General features: G+C 35.3%; 1 protein-coding gene across 2 annotated transcripts in view; it reads right to left on the bottom strand.

Moving 5' to 3' along the window:
• NOL4 (nucleolar protein 4) overlaps window positions 1-18,371 on the bottom strand; it is a 152,883-nt gene that overhangs the window by 11,271 nt on the left and 123,241 nt on the right. The window contains exons 8-9 of one of the 2 annotated variants that reach the window (XM_072411265.1): window positions 17,258-17,449; window positions 7,122-7,235 (exon numbers count right to left, since the gene is read on the bottom strand). In XM_072411265.1, coding sequence (XP_072267366.1) covers window positions 7,122-7,235; window positions 17,258-17,449 — 306 coding nt within the window. The remainder of the gene's footprint in view (window positions 1-7,121; window positions 7,236-17,257; window positions 17,450-18,371) is intronic. The other variant, XM_072411266.1, reaches the window with a different exon arrangement.

Raw genomic sequence — 18,371 nt, 5'->3', positions numbered from 1 at the left:
ACTCACTTTGAGCTGGATGCATTTATGATATCTTGCTTTAAATTTTAATACGATATGTTGCTTTAAATCCTGTGTATACTTTTTATATTAGTTAAAAGGTGAATAGTTTGACTTTATGATCTTTAAATATCTATATAACTAACCTATAATCGTAAATATTTACATGATTTTAGTTTGTAACAAATGAAGACATAAACTTTTATGAAGTGCCTCATTGAGTAATTGATTTCCACTAGATGGCAATACAACAAATCTATGTACAATATGTAAAAGCAAATAGCATGATGAAAGTACATTTTATGCGGTAATGCCAACTTTATTGTTACACAGTAATTTGTGTTATTAATATTATGAAGCCATACCATACTGCATATTGTAGGTATATTGCAGTACTATGTTTTGTTATATTGTGGTTCCTTTCCCATTATTCTGCTGCCTAACATAGAATACTGTGATGTCACCAGGTATGTTTGGCACTGCCCAATCTTCCCCAGCAAGTGAACAACGCCAACAGATCCTAAATATTTGTACACCTATTTAAGCTCAGAACACATTTACTAGGGCTTGTAAATACTTCTCTCTTTGCATTTTCTGTGTATGAATGGGACGTTCTTAAATAGGGAATTTATTGGCTAAGAAAATACATTGTTTAGAAGAAAAGATCTTTCTATATACACTGTGGACATAATGTACCAGACCAATGGAATATTGGACTGAACATCAGAATTTACCAAATTCCATCCAAACACATTTTTTCTGTCGTTAGTTCAAAAAAAAAAAATAAAAAAAAAAATATATATATATATATATATATATATATATATATATATATATATATATATATATAAAACGCATCCAACAGGTTTACTAACAGCAGAAAACCAAAAGTTTTCCAACTCTATTTTTTTCCGAGATGATTTAATTTTAAACCATGAAGAATAGATTTACCATCTAACCTGCTAATTCCAACTTTCCAAATATATGATCAATTTAAAATTAGTCTTTATTTTCTGTTTAGCGTAATTGATTTCTGCCATGGTCCTTCTGTTTACAGGGGTCTGAAAGTTGAACATTCTGGCTTATTAAGACAATCATATTTGAATAGTGTTCCCTGGCAGCATGTCCTTGTTACTATGTAACCGTTAACAGCCAATAGCACTTCAAACTGACCAGAGGTAAATCATTAACAAAAACAATTTATTCATAAAAAGTTTCTCCAAAATGATAAATTAAAAACCATGACACAAATTTGTACTGTATTCATGCTCGTTATTTGTCTACAATGCATTAATTTGGTTCTTCTGTAAACACTTGCATCAAACTCCGTACAGGCTGCTGCTATGACAACTAACCAGAGGCAAATGTCAGGTCAGCTTGCAGCATATGTGTCTAGTCCATAATTGCTTTGTCAGAGACCTAATAGCTGCCTTCATCTGCCTCTAGAGTCCTTAAGCGCTAAAAGCAATACTTCTTGCAATTCTTAATGATGAGGCGTTCGATTTACCACTTCTAGCATTTTTTTTCTTTTGGGTAAACTTTTTCATGTATGGTACAACAAGATCTGCAAAGTAATTATATGTATTCCATTGTTATTCAAGCATATATTAAGGTAGAGAACTGTAGTAAAACATAAGTAAGGGTCAAAGGTTTAATTAAAACAATTGTATTACTGAGCTGTTTGTCAAGTATTTGCTTATCGTAACAATTGTCATAGCATTCAAGTTTTTGTGTTTTGTTTCCCGGAGCACAGTGCTAGAAATAATTTCTAGAGAGTATTTGTGTGGTCCATGGACACTATATTCAACTTTTATTTTTTAGTTTAAGTAAGAAAATGAAAACACTTGACTGTCTATGCACAGTACAGCTATTTATTTTTTGTATTGCAATTGTCCACCTTGAACTACAAAGGTTAAATGAACAAGCCACTTCTATCAGTGATTCTCTGAGTACATTCTACATAACTACATTTGGCTGCCATTGAAGATGCAACTCTTTTGAAGTAGGTCTCTGTCAGCTTGCACTTTTTGTTCATTCTTCTTGGCAAAGGTGCTTTATCTCTGGTTAAGTGAAAACCACTGGAGAACAGAAATTCTCTTTAAAGGTTTCCTAATTAAATTGAGGTCTGGCCCACTCTTAGGTTCTTAATATGAAGTTACTCCAAAGTAGTCTTGGCTGTGTTTTTAGGGCAGTGTTTCTTAAAGCATTGGTCAGGGCCCTAACTGGGTTGCAGACATGATTGTGATAGATTGCCACATAATTCTGCACACTTGACTTAGTTTATCAAACAAAATCAGTGGGTGACATGTACTGGGAAACAGACTGGGTACAAGCTAGAGGGTAAATGGAAGTCCACTGGAACAAGTGTGAGGTGAATAAACCCAAATAATGTAACAAAGAAATTATTTCTCTTGGTTAAAGCTTACAGAACAATGAAGAGAGCCGACAAAGTGTTACTCAGGCATCACAATGTGTTATAAAGTCATCATGTGTAAATATGTATATTATGTATATTATCTAGGTTGTCAGTACATGTACATTAACAATTTCCTAGTTGAAATCCTTAAATTAAGTTTAAGAAGCCAAAGTTTAGAGCCATCATCCCAATGGAAAGGGGACCTTCATCTACCCAGAACATTAGACTGTCACCATCATAAAAAAATCCCAGTTTTTACTGCCACGCTGTAACAATACAAAATGTGTACATACAGTACCTGTGTAATAATTGTACTTTATCGTTTGATGCCTTTATCAGTATCCTCGGTTCACTGCTATCCTCGGTCAAGCAATCATAATTATGACCCGGACATAGATCGGGTTTCTCCTTGTAGGCACTTTTACTGCGTTTATCTGGATTCTTAAACAAATTGTATTATGTAAAATTCTAGCAACTCTGCAGGGCAGTTATTTCCGGCACACAGACTGAAACAATGTGCACTGGATGGGAGTGTTAATACTGACATTAAGAGACAGTCACCTTAGCAACATACTGGTCAGTCTCAGTACTTTAACACTCAAATGTTTCTAAGGTCTTAATGCTAGATGTACTTTCAGTACATTTATAGGCTGCATAGTGAATAAAAGGATCAAGAAAAATTAGATTTTCTGTCTTTTTCTTGTTTGTGGGAATATACAACTAAATTTGTAAATGTCATCCTGCATAATCCCAGTAACTTTTGTAGGGCTACATTTTTTCTTCACAAAGGGACCACTAGCGTAAAATTATTATGCCAATGCTGTACAGAGGACAATATTGCTTGGTTTATATATATATGCCCCGACAGCAAATACCTGTAATTTACATATATATCTGAATGATCATGTATTATGTCAGATGAATAAATGTATCATTCTAAAGCTAAATGCAGTCGGCCACACTGTGCAAAATATACACTTTACTACTAACCTACTAAAGCAATTATTTTGAACAGTGTGATATGTGGGCTAATTCTTAACCAGAAACTAGGTACATTTCTAGGAATTAAATGCTATGAACAAATTTGGAGGGTTTTATTTGTTGGCGGGTTTTTTTTTGAGAAATCCAGAAAGAAAGCCCCACAACTACACGTGTCAGAGCTTCTATGTCCCACTAGGCTCCGCTTCTCGGTTGACCCGTTTACACTGCTAGAAAGCTTTATCAGAGGCTTATTTAAAGCTCTGACATGTGCACCTGCGTGGCCCACGTCTCTGCATTTAATGTGTTTTGAGGACACTCAGGAAATCATATTGGATTTTTCAAGCTGGATAAGCCTGGAGCATTTCCATTTTTATAGCCAAAGATTTTTTATCTTATGATAAAGTTGGGAAAAATAGGAACACCTCTTTAATTGTCATGGTGAGCATTGTAAGACAGTAAGTGATTGGAAATTCAAATTTATAATTTTCACAAATGGGGATCCTGCTTCTAACCTAAGATGGAAATTTCCCTCACTATAAGAGATTTTTTTTAGGGTTTGAATTCCTCCCTAATCCATACAAAAGTAAAAAAAAAACATTTTGGCTATACCCATACATACATTTTTTTTTTACACAATATTTATATTTCACATGAAGATTATAGATTACAAATTAAAAGAAGCTCATTACAAATTTCTCTTTTAACTCTCTATTTTTATTTGTATTTATTATGTCAGACTCCTAGGTACAAATCATGAGAAAAAAAAACAGTAAAGGAAACCTGTCCTAGAGAAATATAAAGGACATCATAGCTTCTTCTGAAAATGCTGGTTTCCTGATTGTCATGGTAATCTATTGGATTTATTATTCCTAAATCACTGCCCTTAGAACTGGCTCTATACAAATTGAAGCTCAGACAGAACATTATTTAGTTTTGGATAGATTAATTAAAGGTAAGATTCCTGTCTATGGTTTTTTCCTGTATAGGTCCATTTAGGGATATTTCCCTTAATTTCCTGTTCCACAGACACATAAATTAGGAGGAGATGTAAACAAAGAGGGAAGAGAGGAAAGGGTAGGTAGACGCTTTGTAGGTAGACAAAAATCATATATACAATAGTGCATGAAAAAACATCAGATAGTTTACATTGTACTCATTTTCATTTGCTAAAAAGTACATGTGTCTCAGTTAGGAGAAGACATCACTGTGGATGTGCTAACTGAAAGGTGTTCAGTGACACAGTACGTATTATGAGTTATAGCTCAAGTTGCACTGCCTAATATGTAGGCACTATATAAATACTGTGTAATATTAAATTAGAAATAAGGCTAGAAAAAACAAATGTATTTCAATAGCTGACAAAACCTTCCATAACTTCAAAGAACTATTCTTTAAGGTTTTAGTGATCAATTATGCTTGGAGCTGGATTTCAAGCACACAAAAATACTAGGTTGTAAAAATTGTTTATTAAAACTACTTTTTAATTTTTTAAAGGAAAGAGTGAATTTTGACTTGGAGTTAGCCACCTGCATTCCGTTGTACAGTACAGCTCAAACTGGGAGAAGCAGCATAACAAGCCAATCAGTTACAAGCTTGTGTGCTGACAAGAAGCAAGATCAGAGTTCATCATTCTGCTGCTTTTGGGTAAAGACTTAAATACATTCTGTAATAAGAAGGTTTCTGTGTTGTCCCTGCATCAGGTGTCTGAGTATGATATAAAATCAGTGCTCAGGGATGCTACTGGAACTGGTGGGAGTGGGTTCAGAAACTTCATGTTTGTGGCCTCAAATGATTCATTGTCATTTTCTCTCTCTCTCAACTTACAGTGTGGTCTATGGTTTTCAAACCATTGCTCAAGAATCCTTCATGAAGGACCCTCAGATATTTATATTTAACAGTTTACCAAGCCCAAGACACTGCAAATAAAGTGCTCAGTGACCGGACAACTGTGATGTAAAGTTAATCCGATTCAAACTATGTATATTGAGGCCGAGATTGATATCGTAATAGGAAAAAAAACCCTGAGCACAGCAATCTACAAGAAACAACAATAAAACATATCTAAATCCAAAAGCAGAAATGTAATATATTGCAGTGTACTAATCTAGGTGAGGTGTCTGTTTTTTGCTTGGGTTTTGTTCCCCTTTTTGTCTCCTGATAACACACTTCTTGTCCCGGGTGGATATGCTTATTCCTCCATTGAACCTATAGAGGAAGCCATGGTTGTCACTCAGGCTGGACTATGGTCTGCTTTTGTTCACCTTCATTACAGAGAGTCGGGGAGATTTGACATTTACAGAAAAAAGATCATATTCTTTAATGCTGCATGTTAATTGTATAAAAAAATAAAAACTAATACAACCCTCACATATAAGGACTTGTACACTACAACAGAATATTTTTGAGTTCTTGAGTTTATTAGAGAAAAGTATCTGTTAGCTCCTATGTATACAAAATAAACAAGTGCTGCATACCAGCCAAACAACTGCAGGCCTTTACTGTACTAAAATTATACCAGCACGAATATGCCTGCATGCCATGGACACCCCCACTTTGCTTCAGTTACTGTATATCTACCTAATTTTTAAGACATTTTTTTTAACTCTGATCTTTAAGGGGTCATGTTTTCAGGATTTCCTTTAGTAGAAACAACTGTGGTAACTACAGAGCAATTGTATTATTGAGTAAATGTCACTCAATGTGACCTTATGGGGGTACATTGCAGTTGAGGAAAAGTGCCTTAGACTACTGTCATTTCTGCTTCCTATGTTTCCACAAATAGGCATTCCGCTGTCTGGCAATCTTTCAGCCTCATTTCCTTATTATGTAATCATGAGCAAGGACAGTGATTTCACTAATAAAGAAAATGTTTCACATATGCAGTAGCGGGAAATATTAGGCCCCTTGCTGTTTGGCAAGTAAAATTCTAATTACATTTTGTATTATTTAGAGAGCAGGCTCAGTCTGGTGAGTCACTGTACTGTCCCATTTTTACAGTTATAATTCTGGGCTATGTAAAATGCTTGCTTTGAACCTTCTGAATAAGGTTAATACAGAAGGTGAGTCATCTTACTGGTCTTATAAAGCCATCCTCAAGTACCTTATAGCAGAAAAGTTTACAAAGATTTTTTAATCCAACTGGATCCTCAGAGCAAATCAATCCTGTTGATTTTTATGTGTTATTGATTGTTTCCCTGCTACATTCCTATTTCAGAATTTATTATAGTTGGCTCAACAGTGCTCTTTGAATGCTCATATACTCCGCACATCAAGGAGGCACTTATATACGATTTACTTCTGTTATGGTATACATTATATTTAATTTTAAATGACACCACATGGGTAATAAAGATACTACTATACTAATATACAGATAGTTTTTTTGTGTATGCAAATTTCACTTTAGTTTATGTGAGTTGTCTTTTGCAGCCATTAAAAAAATAGTATTTTATATTTCAAATGAAGTAGAACATATATTGCAGGTGGGTAGCCACTTATTAAAAATATCTTACCAACCACAGAAATCAGGTCTGTGGCATATATAATACTGTTATTCTGGGAGGACGAGAAAGGAAGGAAAGAAGAAGGGGGAAAGACAAAGAGAGAAAGAAATAAAGAGAAAAGGTGAAGCGAATGAACAAAGAAAGAAATGAGGGTGAAGCTTATGTTTGGGAATGCTCTGTATTCCACAAGGTGAGTACACAATTTTGTATCTGCAGATTCTTACCTGCTGCCTGTCTAATCTCATCCTCTTAGCGGCATTCCTACTTTCACTTTCACAAGCAGAGGCCAAGATACTTTCTGCTACAGCGGAGGTGAGGTGTGAGGGTATAGGCCTAGACTGAAAAAAAAATACGACATATAAAAGCCAGGATTAATGAGCTGCTTGGAGAAAAGCATTTTACTCTGCATAATACAGTACATACAGGATACATACTGAAATGTTATTTTACAATGCACATAAACACAACAACTGAAAGGGGAAAAATGAAACAAATGGTAAAAATGAAGACTTCACCTGTGAAACACGGACATCCTGACTTTACGCCTTAGAAAGTGATTGGAATTTTTTAGGCATAGTTTAGGAGTATTTTTTGTGTTAAGTTACAGTGCTGCTTAACTTCTATGTATCAAAATGATTCACAGAAAATAAAAATATAATATTACTGAAGAAATTGTTGAACGTAAGTGCTACAAATACAGTTATTCATTCCACATTTGCTTAGGGATGAATATACAGGAGATTTTTTTTATATGTCAGTGGTTTTGGAGTTTCAGTCCTGAGTTGATGACTACAACCTAAATTGATCATAGTTCCTTTCTTTTGCGTAAAAAAACAAAGATATGAAAACTTTCCATGTGACCCTCTTATTATATATTTCCATGATTTGCAAATTAAACCATCTTTTCTTCAATGGATTTTTCAATCTAGTGCCTTTAGCACAATTACACAGATGTTCACACACTTTTAGATCCAACCTGTAAAACTCCTTACTTGCAGTTGGAAACCATGTGGTAAGCTGTTCTGCACCCAGGAGTGGAAATGAAACCATAGGTTAAAGCATTTGCACCTGTTGCCCTTGCATTTCCAGTTCTTCCTCCAGAGGCCGAAAGTGACATTTCGCATCCAGAAACAGCACCACAACCCCACTTCAACCGCATGAAGTGCACAAAATGGTTCCCAAGCATTCCTATTAGGTTGAATAGGACCAGTGGGAGGTGCAGGTGAGCCTGCAGTACAACACTGTGTCAACCATAGTTAATAATAAAGGTTTCTGAATGCAAAAAAAACCCCAAAAAACTAAGTAACACAATTTTGTTTTTGCATAGGTTTCAAAAGAGTGAAGTTGTTTTCAAATAAATACATATTTTAGTGATTGATTCTTCCACATGGTGTTATGTGCTACTGCATAAAAATAATAATAAAACAATGATATACACATTTTAAATGTATCATTCTTGCTGAATTACAAATGTATCTACAGTGTCTGTATGTAAAACTATGAATATCGGCCTTTTGTATTCTTTTGAAATTCACTGTGCTGAAACTTTAGGAGTAGAAATTTTTAGCTGCAGACAATTACATCAAATCAAGTAAGTTGATGCACTGAAATAGGATAACCACAAGTCCTGTATATCTGAAAATTGACGAGATAGAACCTATACTTAGTATTTCTAAACCTGAAAGTGTGTACAGATTATGCTGTTAAACAAATCTATCAATTTTCCCTATGCAATAACAATGTTCTGTGAATCTTAAGATGGTTTTATATCTCAGACATCAATATGAAGTATGTTTACATGCGGGTGTACAGAGAAGGGAATACAGATCTCAATCTTGTGCTCTCAGTGCTAGTTTAGTCCGGAGTAGGCCGCATCTTCCTTGTTAGGTGTACAGAGCTATGTTCCACAAACCTCCATTTCTATTTTCCATTACAGCAATTACACCTCTATTTATAGAGTTGGTTAGTTTTTTCAAATTTATTAGACGCATAACCAAGCAAAAAGTAGAATGAAAGGCTAATATCATCCTTTTACTCCTAAACACCTTTATAAGCAATCATTCATTTGCTCATGAGTTACTAATAATATGTGCCAAGGTGGCACTCTTAAAAAGATGAAGACCTTGACACAGTCTTCTGAACTTCAAAGAAATACACGCTACTTGTTCACTCCAGCTCCAATACCAATAGTCAGTCTTACACCTGCTCCGAGCCCACCCACAGCTTCTCCAGGTTCATTGCGCAGGTATTTGGCATTCTTGGCAAAATATCTATTTGTATTTATTTTATCACTGCTGTGTGTGCTCCCTTAGGAAATAGTATAGTGATTCAAGAAGACGGTCCAAAGAATGTACCCATTTTAAAGCACAGTCCCAAAGAGTACCAGGAATTGGAGAACGTACACCTTCCATCCCTGATCTAATGAACAGGTAAAGAGTGCACTAATGAGTGCTTTTTGTTATCTGCCTTGGGTTTAATTTTAACCCTTTGTTTTATACAGTTTTGTCCTCACTCTTAACTCATTTTTTTATGAATCCCCTTCCTCATGTAATCAGTCTAATATTTTGTCTATCCGATGTAAAGAAGCTTCACATAATCCCCAATTCTAATTTCAGTAGATCAGTACTGGTTTGGCTTTGTGAAGGGTCGGGGATATGAGCCCCAATGTGGGGCGTGCTGTGTTGGGATCTTTTTAGGAGAGAATGGTATATTTTGGTTTTTCATTTTTTCAGAAATGAAAAAACGAACATTGGAGCTATCTTTTCACCAGCTCCGGCAGTTCCCATAGACTTGATCTTTAGTTCCTATGAACAAGACAGCAGATTGTTTTTGCAATCCTTTCAATCACGAGGCTGGCTTCCTATTCATTAATGTATATTACTACGCCATACTAGGTATAGCTTCCCCTGCCCCACACACCGTCCTTTGTGTGTCTTTAGCCTTGAAAGCTCCCTACATTTAGCACCCCCCTCCCCAAGTTTCTCCTACCCTGCCAATGTCATGATAAATTCTCCTAGTCAGAAGTGGTAACTAGGCAACACAATTAATAGTGTTAAGGGGCCACCTTGTTGGCATAGTGATACAGTCTATGAGAATTTTCTCCATGATAAATTGCATTTAAAGCATAAAGTATGTATACTGCTGGCTACACATGCCATGTAATTGCCAAAGTACAGCCTCTTCCTTTATAATACGTTCTCTATACACATGAGATAAGGTGGATTGCTGTATATGCCCAGCAACATATCCCTTCCAATATTTATCTTATTGACGCTGCTAACAGCCATTCACTTTTAAGAAAGATTAGAGCTCTGCCCTTGAATGATCACTACAATTAGCAGATTTGAAAATCTCCACAGTCCAAGCCACAGACATTTCAATGTGAATGTTCATTACAGCTTTTTCTAAAATCTATCATTTATATTCAGAGAGTGCCCATTCTCTCAAAAATTATTGATTTGTATTTTGTTATGCGATGATGTCCAATTCATATTTTATATCCAAACATGTAGGTTCACCTTGTTGTAGTTGTCTAAATGTCACAAAGTGTATTTAGTATCCTTTTGCAAGAAAATAATTTACAGGCTAAACAATAAAAGAAGTGTGATGTTACTATCTGATAGTCTATTAATTTATAAACAGGCCGGCACTGAAACAAGAGGAACAGTACAGTACAGTCAGGAGAAAGCACAGTAGTAAGTATAGGCAATGAGTAAATACAGCTGCTAGTGTGAAAATATGCAATAAAATCTAAATATGTGGAAACAGCTGATGTTTTTGAGCTATAATTGCAAAGTTTCCCTGATTATGAGGTGACACATTTTGACTTTTGCTGTTTTTTATTTTATTCTACTTTCTATACTACTTATATTATTATACATATTTTTTAAATGGAGATATTATCCCTTTTTTTTTTATATAAAGCAGCGTGCGCAAGCCACATAGAAATACAGATAGTGATGGTTTAGTCACTATTTAGTCTTAAAGAGAAGGAACAAAGAGCATATCACTGATCAGCAGGATGACAGAAAACGACATGTTTAATATTCATCTTTGGTCACCCCTTGTGTAATACATTAAGAATATGGTTTACACTAGCCTTATATAAAAATATGCATTTTTTTAAAAACATCAAAAAGACTGTAGATTTCCTGCATATTTAGAAGACAGTAAGCAATGGCAGCTTACATATTTCATACACAGTTAGCTAAGTGGTTCACACTTTTGCCTTTGCAGCACTAAGTCACAGGTTAAAGTCATCTTAGGACGCTATCTGCAGGGAGTTTTTATATTCTCCCTGTGTCTGCGTCGGTTTCCAGCAGGTACTCCTGTTTCCTCCCACGTCCCAAAAATGTTAATGACATATGACTTTGGTAGGGACATAAGTTTGTGAGCCCCTTGAGGGACAGCTAGTGACAAAACTATGGACTTTGTAAAGCGCTGAGTAATATGTTGGCGCTATATAAATACTGGCTAATATTAAAATATAACAGTAGACCTGTGCTGGGATAGAGATATAGAGGTACTATTGCTGAACTTGCTTGGGCATTTCTGAGGTCTATATTTTCTGACTGACCCAGAACAAGTATGCAGCCACTGAATCACCATGACAATCAGGCAATGAGTATTTTTTAATTGGGATCATCAATACCACTCCCTATCTTTTTCTTTTTTCTAGGACAGCTGTGCTATTTTCCTGCACACAAAGCTGTGATAAACTCTGCAAGTTCAGTTCTAAAAGCTAACAATTTCCAGTGTATACAAAGCATGATCGGGATCTTTTATTAAAGTTTAACATGTACATCTCAACACTTTCAGCTAGTTGAAAAGCTGCTGGCATGTACAATTTACAGGGGCTGCTGGCTCTTGTTCACTTGTAGTTGCTGACATTACCTACAAAAAAACGGTTAATTGGATTTCCTAATTTTACAGTTGTGCAAGGAACAATAGTCAGAGCTGCTCAGAGTGCTAATTGAAAAGCACTTCAGAAATAAATGCAAAAAAATAAAAAATAAAATCATCCTCAGAGTGAGAAAGGCAGCTTGTGAAGCTATGCAATGCATGGCAACTGCTCAGGCAGAAGAGGTTTACATAAGGACATATTTCTACACTCATCCTATTTTAAAACCTTTCAGCTGTAATTTTCCTGAGAGGACATGCTGTGAAAGTGAGGTTATTTGAAAATAATGGTATCCTGTACCCAAGATGCAGAGCTCAGTGTATATTTACTCTATCGCCCACTTGTACAGAAGTCCTTCGTATTGTCTCCATCAATATTTGACAAGGCTACATTAATTTTTCTTAGATATCACACACCACTGGTCTCCTGCCCATTAGTGCATTGAAGTGGGTAAAGGGTAAGATGTACTCTAAATTTATAGCTTATAACACCTACATGTTTATTTATTAGGGCGAGAAGTGATACTTGCAATGCTATATTCAATATCAGCCAATCAGATGTCATCTCTTTTTAATACTATACTATAATGTAACATGCTTTCAAATGTCTGATTGGCTGCAGTAGTTATTATATATTGGAACATTCGCATTGAGTTTTGGATTCTGCATTTGTTTTGCATTGCATCAAATTTATGGGTTGTTTATTTGTTGAGATCACAGACCCTCTGATTTTTTTGTTCCATTATTTTAAATAGTTGCAGGCTTTTCTGTCTCTACCTTTTCTTCATTTCAGGTCCCTATTCTCAGCTTACTAAAGAAAAGGCTTGGTGAGATAGCTGTTCATTTGAGGAATTACCAGCAGCTTTCAAAAGTGATTGGTGAGCACCTTTTTGTCAGGAATTAGGTATCCAATACACTTTTATTCCTATCTTTAAATAGTTGGTCTCAAGATGTTCATATGAAAAGCTGATTCTACTGCCGAACTGAACTACCTGTTCTCACCTCCCTTTGTGGTGGCTATCCTATTTTGGTTTTCCCAACATTAGTGCATGGATATTGTGTTTTATTTAAGTTTTCATATTGGACAGGTATTTTCGGGGTTATACTGGAGTCTTTACAACAGAGAATTGTGGTTAATGTTTACATTATCTGTAAAATTTTAGTTTATGATTAGGTGTTCATTTATAAGTGGCTTAGGTTTGTTAAAAGTTGTTTTAAACCTTGATTAAACCACAGTCAAAATGTGTTCCAATGTTTTGGAGTTTAGCCTCTTTTTATTGTTAAAATCTATTGGTTTACTGTGGGGGTGTATGCTCTAGTTGAAGCAGGATGTATAAACATCCAATATGGTGGTAGTGAGGTTTGGGACTCAGAAACATCTGTAAGAGATAAGGCAATGAGTGATTTACTTACAATGCACAATATCTCTACAACAGGGTAGGAGATTGATTTTGAATGAACCTGCACATACTATTTTTCTTTAAATGCTGTAATAAACTATTGGCTTTATTGGGCCTAATATTGGCCCTATCGTTTCCATTTACTTTGAAACTGAGAAATTCGGCAAGAGGCTGCATTGCTTCACCAGGAGGATGAATTTAGGAAATACACATTTTATCCATCTGGTTAAACAGCATGCAAAGTGTATGCAAATCACAAGATTGCCCATACAAAATAGTAAATCCATTGGCATGTAAAACTGTTAACATACTGTATACGTATTTCAAGTCTAGGTTAAAGTTTACCCAGAGTTGCTTAAATATGCCCCTACTATCTACAACCCCATTATACACATTTAAAGCAGAAACATATAAAATAAATATGTGTTTATTTTTAAATGTAAGTCCTTATTAGTACCATTGTCCTCAGGGCCATCTTTAAAAACTGAGACATTTCATTTTAGTTTCATCCAAGAGCATTGCATAAATTAACAAAAGGATATTTGCATAGTATTTTCTATTTCCCTCTTAAGTAATTATAGTGATCCCAGTTGTAGAGGATATGCTGAATGCTACAGTATCAGTAAACAAAGCACTTATAGCAATGTGATCCTTAAAGGTCACATTTAAAAATCATTTAATTATAATGGGAATGTCCCCGTGCACACAGCATAGCCCTCTGAACTATCCTTGCATGCTACACATACAATTTTGTCTTGTACAAGCCTGCAGTCATGTTTATTATAAACCGTTTTACTTCAAACGATTCATTTTCTGCTTGGTGATTCTCTTTGTCTTCCATTTAAATTGTTTACTCATCGTGCTATTAAACCTGACAATTTATGCTTGACTAGAATTACAATGCTTCAACAGAAAACCACAAGGATGTTATTTTGATATTGCTCGTCAACATGCTACGCTACCCAACATTACAATGAATAAAAAAAAAAAAACATATTCACATTGAACCCAGCAAATGGATCAGTGCAAATGATTATTCAGACTTAATAATGTGAAATATTGTACAAAACACTTAGTTCACTTGTTGACTACCATTCAGCCCGATCCTAGGTCTATGTAGAGAGGAAAACACAGAATTTAAAAAACATTCTGTAGCTCCAGCCTTGCCGGAATCATTTAAAGTGTCTCTCAGAGCTATTGTTTAACATCTGTGTGTGCAGAGGCAGCTTTCAATAACAGAGCCATTTTGTTTTTTTAACACACCTTATTTTAGTCACATAACAAGCTTCCACTCTATCCATGCAATTTATTTTGGACAAACTGGTCAGAACCCCCCTGAGGTTTTTATTATTGTCTGTTGACTGATCCCAGTGACCATGGTGTCACAGGATTAAAAGTGAGGCAAAGCAACAATCTGGTTTTAAGAACAAGAATAAATAGTACAATCTTCCACTTATTCTAGTGACAACTATCTAGTAGAATATCCATAACTCTAGATTTCCTCTCACTTCCTGTTGTGCTTAGAGGACAGGAAGTGAAGGGAATTTGGGTGTACCAAGCATTACTGAGCTATGTTGGGCATGTCATGCGATGATTCTGCCATACAACAGTGGACAAAATATTAAGATATCTTTTTGTAGATAAGCAGAGGTGGGCTAGGTGGATGCCAACACTGAGAAACTTTTTTTTTTTTTTAGAATCGTTTCCCACTTAAAGGTAGAGTGCTAATCAACATGGCAAATAGAACACCTATGCGTATACAAATATTTATACTATACATTACTGAACACAAGAGGTACAATAGGAAGACACGTTTCATGAACACTAAATACAAAATAAATTATTCTAATATCTTGTCATTTTATTATTCATCCTGTTCTTGGCCTATCAACATTTGTCTTGGTGCAATTCATGGTAATTTGATTTATGTGTCTATACTACCTCTGTGGCTATGAATGCTGGGGTATGTTTCAGAGGGAATAGAACTGAATAATTTGTTCAGATAAGCTGTGAAATATCTTCTACATCACGGAACTACTCCAGATGAATGTGACCAACCACTACTAGCTATATCATGACCTAGATCACCTATTCTCAACCAGGCATCTGTGGGCTGTTAGGGGCTAAACTGTGCTGACTGACCTCCTATTTAATAATGACTGCAAAGTTCTGGGGCCAACCCCACCTTCTAAAGCAAGTTGCATGACTATATTAATGCTTTTAGATGTCTACAGAGATGATATTTAGTCACCACTATAAGGGGCTTTTTTGCGTATGCCACCTATTTAGGAGATTTTTATTAAACTGACCCTAGAATAGTTGGTTTTAGTAGGCATTACCCAAGACCTAAAAATTATTTCAAAGTTTCCTTGGGATAAAACTTTTGAGCCTGACAACCTTAAGACATTTGTGTATTATCAATTTAAAATATCAGTATTTTGAGAAAGGCAGAGTAATGGTTAAAATATACTTTCATGTTAAAGCTTTTTGAATTTACATTAAAATTACAATGTATCAAATGTGCAAAGTGTTTAGAAGCAGACCACAAATTTAAATGATAGTCTGGCACCTAACACATCGTAAAAAATAATCCACCTAGGTATGGAGTTTTTGCATCCTTGAATGGTATGGTAAACCAGTAGTACTACCAAACTTGCCTAATGATCCATAACATTTACTATATGATAGTTTAACACTAAATTCTTTGCTTTACTGTTGAGCCTATTCTTTTTTTTTTATCATATTAAGGGGCACAATGACCCATATTTATTAGGATTATTGATACTATTTTGTTAATATTCATTGCCTTTTTCTATTATCAACAAATTTATCAACTATCGTTTGCCAACTTTGCCACGTTAAATTTGCCACTTTGCCACGGTATCTCTGCATTTTAATTTTTAAAATGTTGCAAGGAGCGTTATCTAAAACGATCATAAATGTGCTTCAAGGTGTATATTAGCCCATTGGAATGCATGGGAATTTCAAACATGGGCTTTTTAAAGCCTCAAGTTATATGCTGGGGAAATAGTCTGTGTAGACCCAGCCTAAAAGTGGACAATAAAAATATGAAGAAAAAAATTCCTATTTTTAATATACGGGCCCTAAATATTTTTATATTTACTTAAAGTGTAACTAAACTCAGTGGGTGGTGAGCTTCAAACACACAGACGCCACATACATAGCTGAGCTCTAAACTACACGGTGCATGCACCCTGTAGTTTAAAACTTAAACAAAAAGCTACCAGGAGCCATGGAGTTAGTTATTTGACTAAATAGACATTGTAAAGTTCTACCTTCTAATGTTTTTTGTTTTCTCACTTTAGGTCCCCCTTAAAGCCCAACTCCAGATATGCATTTCGTGAGACACGAAACACCAACGCAGTGTCTATATTACATGCAGCACTTATGTGAGTGGGAGCTGTACTTTTCAGTAGGACTAAAATGAGTCTTTTTTTTTAGGGTTTTTCTACAAATCCTACACTGTAGAGGTAACAACTTACTTATAGCTCTAAATGTATGGAAATGCTGGTGTCCAGTGTTAGGCTTTAACCCATAATTTTATGAAGGGTTTTCCACATGCTTTTCTGCACATTTAATACAATGCTAATTTTTATATAATGCTCATTTAATTGTTACAAAACTAAGCTGGGAGAAAAGTATTATATTATTATTTCTTTATTATTGTAAAATTTTTATTTTATATTAATAAAGGGCAACAACCTCTAGAAACATCTGCGCCAGTTCAAATAAAATTGCTGATACATTTAGAAGCAATCCAAAATGAGTGGAGAGTTGTGAATTGGTCAGTACAATAACATAAAAGTAGCTTACACTGGATAAGCCTAACAACCCTAATAAACAAAAAGGCACAGGTAGATTCTGTTTAAGGGTCAAATGGGGGGGATTCAGGAAGGATGAGAGGATTACAAAAATAAAATAAAATAATGTTTTGGTTTGATTGTACTGGGGAAAAATAAAGACACTAAGATGAAAACAAAATAGTGCCATGAAATTACATATGGGGTTTCTGATGGGCTTGATTTTACGTCAAAACTCACCATCTCAAAACCACTTCTTTTCATCCGCCTGCAGGACTTGAGGTAAGTGCGTATACGTTTTCTGGCACGCTCTTGGTACTCAGGAAATTGTCGCCTGCATGAGTCAATGATTGCCTGGATCTTTTCTTTGGGCTGCTTAGAGATAGGGACCATTCGGTCCAAGTTTTCATCTACAAACAGCCTGACAAACATCTGTTGGTAAGAGAGAGACAGAGGAGAAGGAATTGGAGGGGCTGCTCTTGTCTCTCATCTTACTACCACACCTTCCACAGAGACAGGAATAGAGACTTTCCATAAAAACAATAATGTATATACAGAGATGCATCACTCTAGACCAAGAAAACTTCATGGTGGAAATAATAATAGTATATTCCAGCACACAATAAAATATTAATGATGCAAAGTAATCCCACACATAAGCATACCTAGGCAACTTTGTGTAATCTGTTCTGCATTCAGTTTATATTTATAAATCAAGGCATATGCATGGACATTAACAAAGAATAAAGCACACAAACAAACACAACAAAAAACAATGTGCATTATTCCTTAAGGCAAAAGGAATAAAAAAGTATAAAACTACAAACAGCAAAAGATTAAAACTTTCACACATTAGGACCTTACTTCTCATTTTCAGTATTGATTTAGCCCAGACCTGGATCTCTGGCAGAAAGGCTAGCAAGAACAATTCATGCTTATAATTGGGTAGGGGGTGTAAGTTGTAATGTATTTAAATATATATTGTTTATGTTTGAATAGAGCAGCAACATTTTTAACATTGAGTCAGGTTTTTATCTCTGTCCATGGCGCCATTGGGCTGTCCTGTATTACTAGGACAAAGGTAAAAGACTTCTAATGCTTCCTTACATAAAAATATGTTTTTTTTTTCTATGTACTGTCAGGGGAAATTTCCCCACTAGCCCTGTCTTAACAGGAAGTGAGGGGATATCTTCCTATAAGGGACAAACATGTCAATAAAAAAACATTTAAATCCTTCTCTGCTCTAACTCAATGGAAAAAAAAGTATTGGCTGGAGTTGGGCTTTGTTTCTACTCCCGTAAATTCTAGACTAATAACCTATTTATATGTCAGACCTACTCCTGTGTACTTTTGG

Source organism: Pyxicephalus adspersus, chromosome 5 (assembly GCF_032062135.1).
Source record: "Pyxicephalus adspersus chromosome 5, UCB_Pads_2.0, whole genome shotgun sequence".
Classification (NCBI taxonomy): Eukaryota; Metazoa; Chordata; class Amphibia; order Anura; family Pyxicephalidae; genus Pyxicephalus; species Pyxicephalus adspersus.
Note: the sequence above shows the minus strand (reverse complement) of the source record. Positions and strands in the feature narration are given on the sequence as shown.